This window comes from Melopsittacus undulatus, chromosome 1, assembly GCF_012275295.1.
Source record: "Melopsittacus undulatus isolate bMelUnd1 chromosome 1, bMelUnd1.mat.Z, whole genome shotgun sequence".
NCBI classification, from domain to species: domain Eukaryota; kingdom Metazoa; phylum Chordata; class Aves; order Psittaciformes; family Psittaculidae; genus Melopsittacus; species Melopsittacus undulatus.
Genome location: NC_047527.1, coordinates 102,863,100 through 102,882,450, shown reverse-complemented (window position 1 = coordinate 102,882,450; position 19,351 = coordinate 102,863,100). Strand labels below are relative to the sequence as shown.

Below are 19,351 nucleotides of genomic sequence, written 5' to 3'. Positions count from 1 at the left end.
CTTTCTTAGTAAATAGGTTTCAAACCTATTTTATTCACTTTCACACTTTCTTTCAAGTTTCTCATTATTTCCCCTTCAAAATGTGTTCTGCAGCCCTGCAACATCCTTAGTTCAGATTAGCAAGCCTCTGATTCCTTGAGTTGCTTGGTACCGCCTTTTCAAATGGAAATATTTTGTTTGAGTTAGCTTTTATGGAGTGTTTTTTCCCTCCTGCTACCTTCCTTAACTTGACAGTGTTACAAAATCTCATCCCTGTCCCGTTTTATGCCAATCTCACATCTTCTCTGTTTTAACTTCTACTTTCTTATATAGTCAATGAGTTATTTATTATTGCTCCAACTTCCTGTTCATGGCCTAATTCTCTTTTACCCTGTAAATTTTCACTCATTTGTTTTCTGACCTTTAAACTGCAGATTTCTTTTATCGCAGCCCTTTCACCCACTACCTCTAAGCTCTCTTCTTTCTGCTAATGCTTCTTCTTAAATTATTTATCTGTTTAAGTTTCAATCTCTATAGTTGAGTTTTTCTTTTTTCTTTTAGTTTTTGTTATGCTTTGATTATGTAATTTGGATCTAAGACCACTAGGAGGAGGCATTCAACAAGTTTCACTGTCCCGCTGCAGATCCCAGTCTTAGTTTTGTTAAATTCAAAGAGGTTTGAGCAGGAACCAAGGGGCTGCTGCATCACAGATCCCTTTGAAAGAGCCATGGCACATAATCCCTTGAAGAATGTTTAACTATTCACCTTCAGTCAGACTGGTTCCTTTGCTCCTTCTGCAAAGCAGCTTCACAATTCCATCCTCTAAAGAACAGAAGCCGCTTCTAATTCCAAGCTAATGTATGCACTTTAGGTAGTTAAATAAAACACATTACAGTTGTCCTGGTATTCTCATGAACTTCATTGATATATTTATTGTGCTACACCACTATCAAGGGAATGAACAGAAATATATTGCTGACCTGGTGTTTCTCATGGCCTGTCAAAGGGAAAAGCTCTCACCCCTCATGTTTTTATTGTCTCTATTCATAATGTCTTTAAAAAAATCAGCAATTTGGGGTAAAATTTGTAATACAGAGATTATGGAAGAGGTAAATGTTGAAGAGGCCAAGCTGTTAATGCAATACTCTCAGAACAGTGGCTAAAAGGGGGCAAGCACAGAAGGCATCATGTGTGACTGGAAAGACAGCAGTGTATCTGGAAACAAGACTGTACGCCACATCACAAGAAACTAGGGTTTTAATATGGACATCTGTAATATCAAAAATTAAGAAGGTTCAGGTAAGATCCAGGAGGATTAAAGTACATGGCAGGAGACTTGCCTTCCCCTAAACATATCACCTTTATTGAGAAGGACTTCTGAAGAAGGTAAAATTCACCCTAAGGGGCAGCTGCTATTTCTTGCACCAATAAACAGCTCACTTTGGTTAGAAAATGATTGTTTGCACCCAATCTCCTACCTTGGTGGAGCATTGACTCAGCTTCTGGGTGGCCCTCCCTGGCAGACAGACTGCAGTGAAGCTTGTGTATGTAGCTATCAATAAAACACTCTTACAATTAAAAATACCCTTTCCTGGCACACAGACTGACAAGGATGAGTTGCACCACCTTTGAGTATGGATGTGTTTAAACATATAATCTCCTGAGTGGGTGCCAGGACTATCCAGTGCACACCCAAATTGATGGGAACATCATTACCACTTCTTGATGAACTCTACCTTGTGGGAATCAGGCTTTGAACAGGCAGGACCTGGGAAACAACATCTCACAAGCACCATGTTGTCAGCTCCTGAAGTGTGGTGGGTCACAAACTGGACAAGTGGTTTTAAAATAATTTTAGTCAAACAAAGCCATTTAATTGATTTGTTTGTAGCTTTTATTTTTATCATGAATGGAGTCCCCAGTGGTCCGGTAGCATAGAGCTGTTGACTTCTCTGGTAAAATACAAATCCACAATGCACCTGTCTTAAAATATGAGGGAGTCAAAAGTAGTTAAAGATGTTATGATGCCATAAATAGCTAGGAGAAGCTAAGGGAATACCACAGAGGAAATTAAAAATGTTAGAAATATTTATTTGTATTCAGCGTTCAGGCAATATTAACTGAAAACAGTCTCAGTAACAGGTGCAATTTACCTTTCGTAGTAAAAGAGAATTTGTATTCAGAAAGCGCACACTCTGAAGAGGTGAAAAAGACACAAGAAGAAGGAAATGATACAAGACAGGACACGTAACTGCCATGGCAGAGAAGGGGCATTGAAAGGAGTAGGCAACTTGCTGCAGGTTGCAAACTGTACCTCAGGACCCACTCAGTTACAAAACCTGGTTTCCTTTCTGACTGAAATCAGTGTAGAAGGAAAAGCTCACTTGAGCCTTTCCAGAACCTGCCAAACCCAAAGTGACCACACAGCTACAACATTACAACTAGCTTGTGTGTAACATGCTTGAAGTTTAAGAAATTAGAATGTCATGAGTAATTAATGACTATGTCTAGTGCATGGCAAAGGATAATAGTCATGACACAGCAAAGTGGAAGCATCTCCAAAGTACATGTACAAAGGACAAAAAACAACACTGTTTGGGCGTGTGTTTTTCTGAGAATCCCAAGCTAGTTAAGGACATAAAGAAAGATAAAGAATTTCATAAGGAAAATGTGGTAAGGATCATGATAGACCATGTGCACACAGAGTTTCAGAAGTAGAATTTGTGATTACATTCTTAGTTTTCTCTTAACTCCCAGACCCAAATGCTTCAACCCAGAATTCCTGTTTGTCCATATTCCTCACTCTTTGGTTTCTTCTCATCTTTGAAGGGGAGAGAAAACTGGTCTTCCCATCAGAGAAACACAGGCTGAAGGAGGAAAGTCTCCTACCAGCAATGGAGCACATCCACCTTAGGTTAAGGTTTCATTCCATGACCATGGATGATGCTCACCACCGTGAAGCAGCTCATACAGGGCCCATATGGCACTCCCCAGCCTGGGTTACTGAAACCTAAGGGAGCAGTTGAAGCAATACTGCCAATTTCCACACAAATTAAATGCTTACTTGTCTCTCTCTTAAACCACCACATTGGCAGGAATGAACTTGAGCATGAAACTTAAGCATTCTGTGAAGTCTGAAGAAAGGATGTTATAAACACAATTTGTTATAAAGTGCCTTCACCTTGCTGACAAAGGAAACCAGGTTAAAAAAGTAATCCTCACAGACAAAATATGAGGCAAGATTTTACTCAGCTCAGTAAAACTTCTGTAATACTAAGAGTTGTATTTATTATTTCATTAAGCTGCAGCAACACAATTACAATAGCATACATGCCATGACTTATTCTGTAAATTGATCATATTGGAAGAAGTCCACTACATTGTGGCATATCTGTTGCTCATGCAGTGGTTTTGTTTGTCGTACATCCGTCCCCAAACATTAAAAAAAGGAAAATCAGCAGCCATTTGCTTAACAGGCTCATAATAACAGTATGAGTTAAAAATGGACTAAGGGTAAAATCTAGCTTCTTTCCCTTCAGCAATTTATCTTAACACTAACATTCTTTTTCTATTCTCCATCAGATGCATTGGTGCTTGGTCTTTTCTCTGCTTCTTACTCCAGGGGTAATGTCAGCAGATGTGAATCCACCACAGCACTCAGACGCTGTGGGACCTGCTTTGCAGTGGGGTGCCCTCCACCAAACAGATCCAAAACCTTTCTCTACATATGTAAACACAGAGCAAAGCTGAACACAGTGGAGCCAAAGGCTACAATTTAGCTGCTACCATAGTTAACCAATCACAATCAAAAAACTTTCTTTAATAGGGAGACTGCTTCAGCTGACATGTGTTTACAATATCAGCCTCTGTGAACATTTTAAAATATTCTTAGTAACATAGTCACTGATGAGCTATTTAATGTCTGGAGATTGTTGATTACCTGTAATTTCTCCATTCTCAACCACGAGATTGCTACTATTGGTTCTTGTGACACTGTCATATGATGGAGGAAAGGATGCTGAGGACAAAGTTTCAGACTTTTCAGAACTCTTACCATAGTTTTCACCCATCATACATGCAATAAGTCCTTCTTTTTCTGGAGCAGCATCTCCAAGAGTATCAGTACTGCAAGTTCTGCGATGGTACAGATAAGAAGCCTGCTTTACAGAGCGCAGCAGCAAATGACTCCTGTAGGCACGCTGGATGACAGTGGCAGATGCTTCCTCTTGTCTATGTCTGAGCGTAGTAGAGATTGGCTCATAGGATTGTTTTGATGGATTGGCAGACATGAACTTCTCTTCCATTTGTACTTTTAAAGTATCCAGCTCCCCAGAATCTCCTAACACTCGTTTGGTAAAAGCAAACAAAATGTCCAAGCAGTGGATCCTGTCTCCACTGACCATAGGCAGATCCATTGCTATGAGTTCAACCTTATTTGGTTTTGGTACCCGTAAAGGTTCAGCCAGAGCATCTGCAAAGTCTGAAAGAGCAGAGAAAGTTATGAACTGAGTTGCCTCAGGATCAAACTTCTCCCAGATTTCATAAAAAATGTCAAAGTCATCTTCCCCTAAAGGCTCTGTACTTTCCTCTGTAGCAGCATTGAAGTTCTCAAGAATAACAGCTATATACATGTTTACAACAATAAGAAATGATACAATGATGTAACTTACAAAATAAATAATACCTATGGCAGGTTTACCACATTCGCCTATAGTACCATTTATATTTGGATCACAGAATGGTGGCCCAGTGTTTAAGATAGGACTGAGAAGACCATCCCAGCCAGCTGACGTGGTGATTTGGAAGAGACAGAGCATGCTGTTAGCGAAAGTTTGGAAGTTGAATATATCGTCAATGCCATCTTCCATCTTCACATAGGCAAAGTTAGCCATGCCAAAAATGGCATAAATAAACATGACCAGAAAAAGCAAGAGGCCAATGTTGAACAGAGCAGGTAGAGACATCATTAATGCAAAGAGCAGTGTTCGAATTCCTTTGGCAGCCCGAATAAGTCTCAGTATTCGTCCAATACGAGCCAGGCGAATAACCCTGAAGAGTGTAGGTGGTAAGAAATGTTCAAATGCTTTACCAATGCCAGAAAGCAGTAAGGCTAAAATAGAAAGGATAACAGCTGGTTAGAAATCATGTTTCAGCCTAACTAGCGCGTAGGATGAAATTATAGTATCTGTACAGTTGAAGAAATATCTGATGCATGTGTGCTAAGACCCTGACAGAACAACCTTTAATATAAGTTAGATTTAAAAAATAGCTGTAGAAATCAGCAATTATGAACTACCTTTCTCAGCCACCAGAAGATAGCACCTGTTGCATTAAGGATGGTAAGCACATTCTTATATACAACATCAAATATCCAAATAATTTAACACTCAATGACTGATGGTTTTCTTTGACAGTCATTGCATGAATACTTCAGCAGGTGCAAGTTATGCACTTACCTTATAAATTTGATTTCAAATACTGACATTATGAAGCTCAACTAAGAAAACAAGACATAATAATAACGTCATGGTCATCATTTAGACAATATAGTCAAGATATGCATAAGCAAACCCAGTGATGGACATGGAAGTTGTGCATGCCACTCCACAATGACTTCAGGTTCATTAGGGATGTAGCTATACAAGGATGTTATTTTATCTTTAGTTTGCATAAAAAATGACAGACCTAGTAGCACTAGAAGAGATTTGGTTTTTCTAGGTTTTGATGTGTTGGATACATTTTTCTGGATTTCCATTCCAGAAACTTAATTTCTCAAGGAAGACCCATACTCATATTGGAATCTTACTTATTCAAAATGTAAGTCATACTAAAAAAACCAAATTATTTTTCTCCTTTTAAATGCCTTCTGCTGTTTTGGCAATACAGGACTTAGGAGTTGTTACATTGGCAAAAATCTCAAATTCGCCACAGCTCTTTACCCCATTCTTCCACTGCATTCATTTCAAATTGAACCTGTGGTACATTTGAGTTTTCTTTTCTGTTCTTTACACAGTGTAAACCTTTATTTTCAATCAGCTGTGCCTGAGTTTCCAGAAATGGAAATTCTATAGTCTGTAACTTAATTCCAGTCTTAATATTCTCTATATACTTCAATTCTTTATTACAAACACAGATGACAAAACCCAGTAATTTTTATCTGATCGAAGATTTTCTTAGCTGGCACTAAACCTATAACAATGAAAATTATCACATAATGTGGTACTGGTATGATCAGTTATTCATTCTCCCTTTCAGACTAGGAAAAAGCAACCTAAAGAACCATTATGAAAGATTTTGCCTAACACGAGTGCTTTTAATTTTAAATATTTTTATTAAAAGAAAAGAGAAGAAATGTAAAAAAAAATTGTTTCATGTTATTTGAATATAATAATGGTGGGATTTTCAGTCCTTTTTTCCTCAAGACTTATGATTTCCATTGCAACATCCATTTGCAGTTGATAAGTTTTAAGTATTTTTTCTCTGAAAAGAATGATAATTGATTTAGCAAATAATTTGCCAGACAGATTTTACTTACCAACAAGTGACATGATGACAACAACTAAATCAAATATGTTCCAGGCATTTGAGAAATAGTACTGCCTCAGAGCCACCAATTTCAGTGCACATTCTGCAGTAAAAATGGTAACAAAGAGTATATTGATTTTGTTAAGGACATTAGTCTTTGTTTCACTTTGCTCATAGGTTTCCACCATCATGGTGATCATGTTAAGGCAGATAAGAATCATGATGACAACATCAAAGGCTTGACGTGTTACAATGTCAAACAGGAAACCTTGGTACCTGTTCTAAAGAAAAAAGAAATACATTGGGCATCAGATATGAAAGTAGGGAGTATTCACCTGTACAGGTTTTATGTTGCAAAGTCACTCAACTATAATGAAGTCAGAGAAATTTAAGGCAGAACATAAAAATTATGTTAAAAATCCCTTCCCATCCTGAAGTTTAACCAGTTCCAATGCAAATGTAAAACCCAACATTATTTATGCAGAGAACTTAATAAATATTTAACTTGTAAAATCTTTAAGTGCAACTTTTTGGCATGAAATTTACTTTTGAGCACTGTCTGAGTATCAATATACAGCCTTTATAAATAATATATAAACACACACACTTTTAAGTGAATTAAATAGCACTTTTGCAATGCATTTTCCTTTTGAAGAATTCAGACAGTCTTACCAGTGGTCTTGGAATGGGTTTTTGAGGTTTCTTGGATCCCAGCTTTCTCATTGCATTGTAATATTTTTTCTGTTCTTCAGTCATAAAGATATCTTCCCCACCTAAGTATTTGAAGAAATGGCACTGTTACTTAGTGTGAAAGCTGCACAATTGTAGTTGCAAAGTCTGAAATGCTGGGAACTAACATTCCTTCCTTTGTCATGTGTTGCTCGTACTAGCCTTCTCCATAATGCATAACTGTGTCCAAAAAACCAGTGTCACAAACCATGAAATCACAGAGCAGAAGTCCTGGGGTGATGCAGGCCTAGCTCAGGAAGCATGAAATCAAAGTACCTACTGGAAACCTACTGGAACAAATTTTCCCCTGGCTTCACACATCCTGGTCTTGTTGAATATTCAGACTACTCATCAGAGTATCTGTACCAGACCACTTTCAAAACAAGTTTCCTGACATGCTCAGTTCCCAAAATGAGCAAAATTTCAAGGAGCTGCAGAGAAGACACCATTGCCTTCAAAACCCTGGGAAAGAGATAGGTGTTCTGATTATAGCAGAAAAGAATGGAAGCAGAAACTCACCCCGAGTGTTACTTCTGCCAACTTAATTACCAATGCTCTTGTGAATGCCAATAGAAGTGTAAGATTCTGTGTATAGCAAGAACCATGTTCTCTTAAGATAGTGTTGCTCAAGATATAGTAGTTGCCTTGGAGCACAAGCAGTATACTTATCTTTTTTTTTTGTTGGTTGAAGTTGTCAATAATAACACCCACAAAGAGATTCAGGGTAAAAAACGATCCAAAGATGATAAACATCACAAAGTAGAGATACATAAAGAGACTGTGCTCCATTTTTGGCTGTTCATTTTTCTGCAAAAATAAGACGCAACATGAAAAATCACCAATAACAACACTGGCCCAATTCAGAATAATCTTCAGATTGCAGATCTTCCCACAAATAGATTCCAGAATTACAGACCTACTGCTAGTTTTGACAAAACTGGTATAGTTCAAAACTCCCAGCAGTGCATAACACAAGATTTTGTACGCATATGACACTTTTGGAAGGCGAATAAAATGGTGGAAGAAAGTAACATTCTTATTGTGACTACATGATGCATCAGAATTCTAGGATATTGTACAGGCATTATTGCTCACATGACATTGTGGGCTGGTTTGTTGTTTTTGTTTTTTTTTTTAATTTTCAAACCTGACTTTAAATCCTACAGTTTGCAATTGATTGAGACCTAATAAAGTCAATAGAAACAGTTATTGAATTGGACATTTTCACAATCATTTCAGAAGCATCAGTTCAGCTTCTTCCAGTAAGAATAGGAGCTGTACATTGCTCAGTACTTGAAAAATCAAGCAAACTATTTAGAAGTCTAATTCCAAGTCATCGCCATTAAAAATCTTGGCCTACATATGCTCCTTTCTTCTCAGGAAAAAACTTCTCCAATGGCTACTTTGGACAAAACCAAAATCAGAGCAAGAAATTTTTCAAATCAAAACACAAAAAAACCCACTGAAACACTCACACACAAAATTCCTGCATGGGTACTTTTAAAACTACTTGACCCCTTTGAACTCACGATCAAATTAAGATAGCCTCTTAATTTCAAATTCTTTGCCTTGAAGGACATACCACTTTGTTCTGCATAACATTGGATGATATATCTAATAAGACAGCAAATGTGACTGACAATATAAACAATAGACAAAATAGTACTCCTGATGTTTGACAATGTATTTTAAATGGTTGCTTAGCCACAATAGCTCAATTCTTGGTAAAGATTAGTTTTACATTTTGAAGTCAACTGTGTTACTTCAAAACATTCAGGTTTACTCCATGCTTGAGTTTCATAAAAGAAGATACGTAAAGGCAGGTGCTTCCATGTGAGTGGGAACTTTCAACTCCCCCGCTAGCTGATGGACATCCAGTTATCAGTAGAGGCAACATAGTATGAAGAGGTATTCGGCTGAGCAATATAGAAAACCAAGGTGAGCAGAAATACTGTCTAGATCCCTCTGAGCATATGGACTAGATCTTCATCACTGTTAGAGGCCATTTGGAGGTCAACTCAAATGGAAACCTTACACAATGGTTAACTGCATTTAGGTTGGTGAGTGGGTCTGGAGATTAATTCCTCTCCCCATTACAATAGATTAGCTGTAGGATAATATGAATCATTCACAGATTAAATGTTTACATCAGCTGACAAAACTAATTACTGGAAAAAATTGGCACAAACAGCAGAAGTAAAACTGCAGAAATTGTAATGCTTTTACAGAAAGCATTAGCATTGACAAAAAATATAGTTTAACTATAACAACTGACCTCTCGTGAATCTACTGCTGCATACATGATATCCATCCAACCTTTAAATGTTGCCTAGAATGAGAGATTATAGAAAACATGTTGAACTTTCAGGGTAAAAGTTTTTTGCAATATCTGAATGACACAGATTAGAGTAAGAACATGGTATGGTCACAAACCTTCATTAGCATGGTCTATTAAAGGCTTACAACCCTCATGCCTAAACAATCTGTACTTTGGCAGATTAGGTCAGGATTTGCCCCATATTTCCTTCTGAGATAGACTCTAGCTCTCAGGCTTCTGAACCTGTTGGGGAATCAAGCAGCACCTGTATACCAGATGCTTACTTTATCACCTGAAAATTCTTGGTGGGGTTTAATTTGTCCCACTTTTTCTATTTGTGTGTACACACAATACTAGCATTAGAACAGCCAGATACAAGGGAAGTGCCAGCTGTACAATACCACTCTCTTCCATCACTGCTAGATATAAGTTAGGAGTTGACAGGAGGTCAGTCCCACATGGCATGGTGCTGGCTAGTGAAGGCAAGCAGCACTTACCACCTGAAGAAGAGCCAGGTAGCCAGAGCCAACATTATCAAAGTTGACTTTAACATTGACCCAGAATATTTTTCCTGTGTTATTATACATTCTACAGTCTATTATGTCATCGATTGAATTATTTAATTCTGAATCTTCTTCTGTCAGATTGACACATTTCCCAAACTTCCCAGCAAAGAGGGTCACTCCCATGATGCTAAAGATGAGCCAGAAGATGAGGCAGACAAGCAGAACATTCATGATGGAAGGGATGGCTCCCAGGAGGGCATTGACAACCACCTTGGATGAAATAGGAGAGGAAAAATACCCTTAAAGATAGGCTCAAAAACCTGATCAATGCAATAAGGAGTCACTTAGTCATCTCAGCAAACAGAAACTTAATGTTTCCCATATAAATACTAGCCACAGCTGTCAGGGGTACCTTCAACAAAGATTCAAAGCTCTATAGTATGTCTTAGGCTTTCAAAGGAATAGTTGAAATAATTTGGTCTGCTGCAAGCCACTACTACATAAGTATAATACAGTGTGGTACCATGCCCTTTTAATTACTTTTCCTTGGGTTTGGAGTAGGGGATGTTTTGGTTTTTTTAAGCTTTTATAACATAATTTTTCTGAACTATTTATCCACAAGCACTTGTGCAGAGTACTGTGTTATTAAGACTGTAGAAAGCAGTTTTTAAAAGGTCCAGTAGTAACTATCCACTAGTATTTTGCTCAATCTATTCTTTTTGGTGGATTATGATCATGTTTGGAGTGTGTAACCATGAGATAGGTACTTTTTCTGTCCTAGGTACAATCATAAAAAATGTCTATATATGTTTTAAATGCACACTAAGACATAACAGACTGCTTCATCAAGTGGGGTAGTGTGAGGAAACCATGAGAATATGGTGGAGGCAGTCGACTCAGCTGTCAGGTAGCAACTGATCAACTTGATGGACAAGAAGAAAAATAAAAAAGCTTTGTGAATCGTTTTGGACACCAGAAAGTATGATGGTACCTGTTTCAAAATCAACTCCCAGCATGGAAATTTTGATACACTGTTAATTACTTTAATGCAATTTTTCTCTGCCTTCACAGTGATAAAATTGCAATTGGAGGGCTTTCAGTCTCACTTCCAGAAGATATTCAAGAGCAGTCTGTATTGCTGCATTACCACACAAGTCTGTGACAGTCATGCCATAGATATTTCTATCACCTGTTTTCACATGCCAGAGTATATCCTGTAGACCAGACTTCTGACAAAATGTCACTGTGATTATCATACTGTTTCACACTGCAGTGTACGGTTGTGTTTTGCATACGGCTTAGGGAAACTTTCTCTGCAGTTGCTTAACGGTAGATTTGCAATTAAATGTTATTAATGTCCAGCTGCCTCACATTGTTGCAGGTTCTCTTTTGATAGAAAAAGGCAGCAAATAATCTACAGACATTTTGAAAGAAAAAGTCTCTTTAGAAAGTAATTTGAGTGAAGTATTTCTTAATAATCTAAATTTTTGTAAATCAATCCAGTGAAAACTTGTGGAAGGGAGGTGATTCTTTCCTCTAAATTAGCTTGTCATCAGACTTTGAAAATGAGAATTTTGCTCACAGTTCTTATTCTCTCTTTTATTTTTGGCTATCTCAGTAAAACAGAAACACAAGAATGAGCAGCAATGGAACAAAGTTCTGCTTAGTCTATTTTCAGTTTCAATGGCCCTTAGGATCGATCACTAGAGGAAAGTCTGTAAGTAGTAGCCAAGTACAGAGGAACCTTTCATAAATTCATTTTATAGGTTCTAAACTGAACTTGGGATAGACATGTGAACATCATAAAGACACAGTCATGAGTTATGAACCTGTTACATGTTTAATATACTGACAAGTTTTAATTTGTATTCAGTCTTACCCTCATGCCTTCAAATCGAGATAATGCTCTTAAGGGTCTCAGAGCTCGGAGAGTCCTAAGAGATTTCATGGGGCCTAATGAGCTGCTTAAGAGGTCTATTAAAGAGAACTGAAAGGGAAGACAAAATAAAGCATTAGCAATGTCCTGACACCTGTTGCCTTTATTCCTGTTTAAAAAACAAAAACCAACAAACAAAAACAAAAAAACAAAACCAAATCTCCCCATATTTTCAGCACCCAGAGTGCAATACCCTGAAACAATCATTAAAGGAGGCAGGAGTGCTGTCTTAACTTTTTATCCATAAAATAATCAGCAATTCTACTACATCCTGCATCACAACCCCTGTAGAAACACCAAAGGCAGAACTTACTCCTACAATAAGGAAGTCCAGCCAGCACCAGGCATTGGTGAAATACTTCTTGAAGCCGTAAGCCACCCATTTCAGAAGCATCTCCAGAAAAAAGATGAAAGTGAATATTTTGTCAAGAAATGACAACATAGTTTTAATGCTTTTTCTCTCATTTATATGTATGTCTTCAAATGCCTGAAATTGTAACATTGAGATAAATAGTGAAAGTCAGAGATGAGCTTTATAAAATGGAAGTCTAGCATTATTAAGAACCTTTCATCATTCAATAGGTGTTTTACACACATCTAAATGCAATCTTACTCAAATCTATGTCAGCTGATAAACTTGAAATTCTCTATATACCACAGCATTGTACTTCTCTGTAGTACAGCCTATAGTACAGCATGATGTGGACACACACACATCGTACACACTGGAATCCTAGGAGGAAAATATATGCCTTTTGGGAAATTTCTTTCAAGACTTTTAAACACTGGCGAGAACTAGGTACTATTTTTTAACTGTTAAGAATCATTTATTTCTTTTAATGATATAAAAACTCCTTTATATTTCACACATGAGAAATAACTTCCTGAGAAATATCCAGTATACAACCAGAATAGAAACAGTTTCTGAGATTTATATATTTTTGACCTTGCTCATGCTCTTCTATAATTTTTCATAATATGAATAATACATTTGCAATAATTACAATACTGAATAAATGACTGCTATGTGAAGCCTCTTCTTTTTTTTCACCTGATGTGTTCAAAGATATTTGTTGTGTTTTCGGCTGAAAACAACTTCTCGGTGTGTAAATTAATGTTAAAAATGCCTCTAAATAAGTACATGAAACTGTGCTATACTAACCAGGGCTCCACTGCTCAAAAGAATCATGAATATGATAAAAGATTCAAACCAGGAATGTTCAACAATCTGGTAGCAGGTTTTTCTCAGATTCCACCATGTTTCTCCTCCAGACTTTATGGTACTGCCCACATAACAACGAAAGTATCGAACACAACCTAAAGTGAGAGACAACAATGAACGTATGGAAGTAATGTACAGGCACATAAAGGGGTGCCCCAGAAACGTTTGGGGGCAGGGAGAAGTCAACAGACACATTACCTGCATCATTGTTGGTTGTTTTCCCTGTTCTACCATGAGAAATAAAAAAGGAAACATCTAATTTTGTTTGCCTTGCAACTCCTATTTACATAAAGTAGGTGGAGCCCTTTTGGACAGCTTCCCATTATGTCATATTCTAAGCTCCCTAAGAGGACACATCTCCTTTCAAGTCCACCACATTGCTTTTTATAGCAGACAAAGACACCAGGGCCACCTGACATTTCCTGACAATCTCATTACAAACTCCTTATAAATTACTTCCTAATTTTGCCAAGAATTAACTCACCTTGGCTAACATTTTCCTTGCTGTGTGCTCTATGCTAATTCATGTTTTCATTATGGTGAAAAATGTCAGTCAGAAGGCATCTGTCGTTTCCAAGCATGGAAAAAATAATGCATATATGTGTCATATGTATACAATATCTTACACACATTGTATAGTATCATATATATAACTCATATATACAACAGGTATAATATATGTAAAAAATATCTAATTGTTTTTCGTTTAATAATCCCAGTTTTCCCAGTATTGTGCAAGATGAGGCAGGAATTGCACAAGATGAGAACTTTTTTTTGTGCAGACATCTGTGTTAGTAGGTACAACTCTGCTGCACCATCAGTTAAGTTTTCTGATAGTTTGGCTGCAGCAGGCACATTCCAGCCTGGGACTACAGAGCTCAAAACATTTCACAAATCTTCTCTGGAGCAGGGAAAAAAAAACCAAAACCAATGAACCAACCAAAAGAGGAACAAAAATGTTAATTTCTTTTGTTCTTAGGGCTGTACTGGAGAAAAAAAAAAAAAAGAAAAAAGAAAAAAAAAGAAAAAAAGCCATTGATAAGGAGTTTTGGGAAAAAAAAACCTCTTGTAGCTCAGAAACCTGACATCTGCATTATTAATGCAATACTTGTGTGTTTTTCAGAAGAAATCTAACTGCAGTGTAGGAACAGTGTATCTCCCTCAGGATTTATGATGTATAACACAACAGTAAAAATATGTATATTATTAGTACACAGAGAATACTTTGCATTCAGGTACAACACCTCTCTAGCTTCAAATAATTTCTACATGCTTCACTATTATTGATTTAATCCTAAAACTGTGCATTAGAAATTTCATTGACCCAGACAGTGCACTGTTCAAAAAAGGGCAGTTCTGCAGAACAGGGCAAGGAGGTGAGGGGATGGGAGTATTTACAACCAGATTGGATTTATCCATGTTTTTTTCAGATAAAATATTCGGGAAGTGGTGCTTAAATGGGAAAGTGGTGATGAAGGAAAGGCTTTGCCTTTGGGAGTGGAGGAGGAAAACAAGCTCAGAGAGCTGTGGGACCTGCTGTTGGGCTCAAAACATACAAATCTGAGAAGTCTCTCCTGATCAATTTGTGGTACAGGGAAGCTTGAATAGACAGAAAACAACAGTATCAAAGAAAACTCGGGGGGATGTGTGGAAATGGTGATGGAGCAAAGAGCAAGTTGTAGCACCAGGAAAAACTTTACTACAGTTCTAATTCATTTAATATAACACATGTGGAAGAAATGAGCCTATAAATTGGCTTGATATAGCTCATTCTCTTCCAGCTAATGCTGAGAGTGCAGTGATTACCCCTGGCCTTAGTGATGGTTATTAGGGAAAAATCTCAAGAGCTATGTCTTTGCATCTTATGAAAACAACGTATCGTTACACATGTTAGTGTATGAAGAACTCAGAAAAATACAAAACAAATTGTGAAACTATTTCTAAAGCTAGATGCTGTATGATGATTGGAGAAGGGATTCCCAGGTTATCACCTTATAGAAATTCAGCTTTATCCTAGAAGCTTCTCTCTGCTTATTTCGCTCCTTTGTTTGCTACAAAGATAGTTCAAGAAATCCTGTTCAAAGAACAAACATTCATACAGTTTCAAAGTTGTTAAGGTTAGAGATCCTTTTTTGTGTTCGTCTCAAAGCAACTCAAAAGACAGAAGGAACTGACACCATGCTATTGCCCTGACAAAGGGCCGGGGTCAGAGCACTGATCCTGTTCCACCAAGGTACGTGATGCTTTCCTGTGTTGTCTGCCCCGAGGCTGTGAATATTAATTGCCCCGGCACATAGAGGGGCACCTATCAGCGCACAGCGTGAACTGGGTCTGTAGTTTACTTGATACCCCTTCGGAGGAGTCTCACCTGTGGGAGGAGTCCGAGAGGGCCGGACCCTATACAAAAGCAGATGACGTTCAGCCATGTGCTGCATCCCTTCACCCTGGATCCCAGCAGACTCAGTGACCACAAGGACGCCAGGGACCACAACTGAAAGAATTTCCACTTGCTGACCAAAAGGACATTGCTGGATCCACAGGATGGTGATCCTGTTTCTCTGTTTATTTTCCTTCCTCCTTTTTTCCTTCTACTTTGGATATTTTATAAGAACCTGCCACCTCCTGACAGTTTTAGGGAAGTTTACAATAAAACTGTTTTGTTTTTCAACCTCCAGAACTCCTATGGTTTCTCCAGTGAACTGTGCTGAGTATAGCAGTAGATCACCTCCCCACAGACAGAAACAGGACAAAAGTACAAACAGATCTGATGTACCAAGTGGACATTGCCAGGTAAGACCCTATCATGTACACTTTTATGTTAAACTCCAGAAGTGACTTGGATTCTGTCCAATAGAGTGGAATTTGCCTTACCTCACTATAATAATCTCTTTGGGGATTAGGTATATGCCATTCCCCAGATACCAATTAGAAGCAATTGGCATTAAGGGGAAGGGAGGTTATTATTCAGGTATCATGATTTCTCCATTGACTAGAGAGGCAGAAAGATTTGGACTATTTATTCAATTTCCAGATAATATCAGCTGAAAATAGAGAGACCCTACTGATTTAGTATCACTAGAGGAACAAGTTGGGTTTTGACTCTTCCCACTTCCCAGTAGTGAAATCATGAAAGACTTACCTTCTGGAAAACAGTCTTCTGGAGTCTTGAAGTCTTCAGCAAACTCTGGAATCTGTTTCAAAAGATCTTCAGGATTTGTCAGATCCACTGTGCTTCCTTCAGAAGCACTGACACTGTTAAACTACAGAGCAAAATAAGAAAGGTTTTAATTCTTTCTGCATTCAGCTCCAAATAAATAAATTTACCCATGAACAAATACATTTCAAAATTAAAACTTGGTTATGTACTAATATTTCAAATAGTGTGGTTAATGGAACAAACTTTGTGATCTTAAAAGTTTATGAACTTAGAATTGCCAATAGAGGCCAAATATAACTGCAATATCTGTCTATATGGACCAGATTCAACCACTTAATAAACTGGTAAATTGAAGAGGTTTTAAATTGCTTATCATATATAGTCCTCAAAGCAAGACAAACTACTTGGGTTAGAACCATGAAATCATACAAAGATACATTCAAACAGGAGAAGCAGATAAATATATCAGGTTCTGAATACCCATAGCAGAATTTATGAAGTAGAAATTGGACTCATATATTCTCCAGTTACAAAGCTTTTTGCTACCCCATTACACCACATATAACATATGATGAGTTAGCAGTTTGTTACAAATTACTTCCTCTATGCTTTTCTTTTATGTTTGCCTACTGGTGTTTGTTACTTTTTAAATGTATTCTTTATTCAAAATTATTTAAAAAATTAATTAAAAACTACTACCTTTAATGCAGTGAGAACGTAATTTCAAGTATTACTTTTCTTGAAATCAAAATACTTAGGACACAGGCAGACATGATGGCATTTCCTACTTGGAAGCAACTCTCTTTCAATATCAATTTGAATTTTCTCTCTCCTCTCGTGTTTTTGTGGACTCAGGTTTCAATAAAAGGAAAGTAGCAGAGAGTATTTTATAGATTATTTATATGAATCAAATTATTTTGTACTTTTTTCCTTTCTAAACACTGATTCCTATACATACTTTTTCTTAAATATCAATACCTAGAAACAAGCACAGTTTTGATTTTATTCACAGAATTACGACTGTCATTAATCAGCCAGACCAGCTACTACAAGCTCAGAGTTGCTTTTTCCACTGAATCCCACGCCAGCAAGTTCTTGGACAGAAACGTGCCTGTTCTGGATCAGAGTTGGAAAGTAAATGCCATAGGGAAAAAAAAAATATTACCTCTTTTTCTTCTGGCAATGACGATTCAAACTTTCTATCCTTTCCTAGGTAAAGCACACTGAATTCTTCAGAGGAAAATCCTGATCCTTTACTCCAGCTGCTTGAATTTTTAGCTCTTTCTCCCCTTTGCCTCAGGTGATTTTCATCCTGAAAATAATCTGTGGATTAGAAGGGTTTTCTTTTCCCTTTTTAGGAGGTGGACAAGTTGGAAGGGAAAGAAAGATAAGATATGCATTTCATTTAAAGTAGGACTCTCCTGACAAAATCATAAGGTACAATCATTTTGATTCTCTGACTTTACCTAAAGATGGAGAGAGGGGAATTTTTCTCAGCAGACGTGTGGCAAACTAATGAATTCCAGTGAGCTAGCCAAAAGTTAAGTGAGAATTTTTGTGTAAGAATTAAGACTGGCACATAAGGTAGGAAATCTTGAGACTAAACTGGCAATTTTCTATGGTTAAAATAGACCTGAAAAATTAAGAGAACACAAACAAATAGGATAACATATGCTAGCATGTAAAAAACATTACCTTAATAAAGCCAATCCACACTTATGCCTTCTCATTTTTCTAATAATTACTACACACTATACTCAGCACGGACAAGTACAGAGAATGGACCAGAGCTATAAATTCGTATTATCAGTCTGTGACAATGTTCTTTATGCAGAACTTGCATTTTTGCTCTGTTATATAAATAATTCCAAAATAGTTGGCTTTATTCACATACTGGGGATTTTTTTTACTTAATAATTCGAAGTTCTCCATGACTGCCACAATTATTTGTGTGCAATCTATGAGCTATGCAATCGCATGAATGTTACACAGCAGGTCAGCTAGGAATTCCTGCAGCAAACCCAACAATTTATGGTCTTTCTTTTAAGACCTTGAAATAATTCTGATTTTTAAAAGGCTCCAAGTAATAATTTACCCTCTCTTTAAACACTGTACTCTTGGTTCTAGTTCAGAATGTGGTAACTCTGGAAATAGATCAAGATACGCCACCCTGCTCTGCTAGAGACAGTCTTCTACCATACATGCATCCATCAACATACGTATGATGCTACTGTTCCAATGCAAATGAAGAAATTCATTACCTGTTTGCTGTATTCTGCATCTGTAAATGTGCTCAGCTTATCATCATCTTCAAAATCCTCACTTGTATTCTCTGCCTCAGCAATAGGGACACAAACAAATACATTGGGATTGGTAATAAAATCTTCCAGACCTAAGATTTTGTCCCCATTTTTCTCAGCCCATTCATTATTGTAGTTGTCTTTACAATTTTTTATTTCTTCACACTTGAACCCAAGTTTGTTCTGTGCAGTCAGTTTGATTTTCTTCCTGTGAGCTTTCTTTATATGCTTGAGCTTTCCACAAAAGGTATCCCATGTAACGCTCTTCACAAAGTGAAATCCCTTATGAATCCGAGCGAAGGCAATACGAAGGTTGTTCAACTCTCCATCATCTTCTGCTGTCTGAAGACAGTCAGCACTGAAGGAATTCAGCAGTAGTGCAATGAAAAGGTTGAGAACCTGAAAGTCATTGAAATAACAAAGTTTAAAGTCACAATGGTAAAATTTGGAAAACTAAATTCTAGCAGATGTTATCAAAGTTCAGCCTTACTAAGCAATCCAAAACAATGTAATAACACAATTACTATGACTGATCATGTTGTGGTTAATTAAACAAAATTCTCCCTCAGGAATTTCAATGTTCGCATGATCCTCTTCCCCCCAGAAGTTATTTAAATTAGTAGCTAAAACAGATCTGTGTATGTTAAATGCGTTACTTGGCCAAAACAACTTTTCAAAGG

At 37.3% G+C, this 19,351-nt stretch overlaps 1 protein-coding gene across 1 annotated transcript in view; it reads right to left on the bottom strand.

Annotated features, from left to right (window-relative positions):
- Nucleotides 1-3,754: 3,754 nt before the first annotated feature.
- Nucleotides 3,755-19,351, bottom strand: part of LOC101879253 (sodium channel protein type 5 subunit alpha-like) — a 33,590-nt gene continuing 17,993 nt past the window's right edge. The window contains exons 16-26 of the mRNA XM_034072702.1: nucleotides 18,633-19,070; nucleotides 16,354-16,474; nucleotides 13,155-13,309; nucleotides 12,306-12,479; nucleotides 11,936-12,043; nucleotides 10,048-10,326; nucleotides 9,509-9,562; nucleotides 7,899-8,040; nucleotides 7,177-7,277; nucleotides 6,515-6,785; nucleotides 3,755-5,089 (exon numbers count right to left, since the gene is read on the bottom strand). Of these exons, the coding sequence (XP_033928593.1) occupies nucleotides 3,891-5,089; nucleotides 6,515-6,785; nucleotides 7,177-7,277; nucleotides 7,899-8,040; nucleotides 9,509-9,562; nucleotides 10,048-10,326; nucleotides 11,936-12,043; nucleotides 12,306-12,479; nucleotides 13,155-13,309; nucleotides 16,354-16,474; nucleotides 18,633-19,070 (3,042 nt within the window). The 3' untranslated portion in view covers nucleotides 3,755-3,890. The remainder of the gene's footprint in view (nucleotides 5,090-6,514; nucleotides 6,786-7,176; nucleotides 7,278-7,898; nucleotides 8,041-9,508; nucleotides 9,563-10,047; nucleotides 10,327-11,935; nucleotides 12,044-12,305; nucleotides 12,480-13,154; nucleotides 13,310-16,353; nucleotides 16,475-18,632; nucleotides 19,071-19,351) is intronic.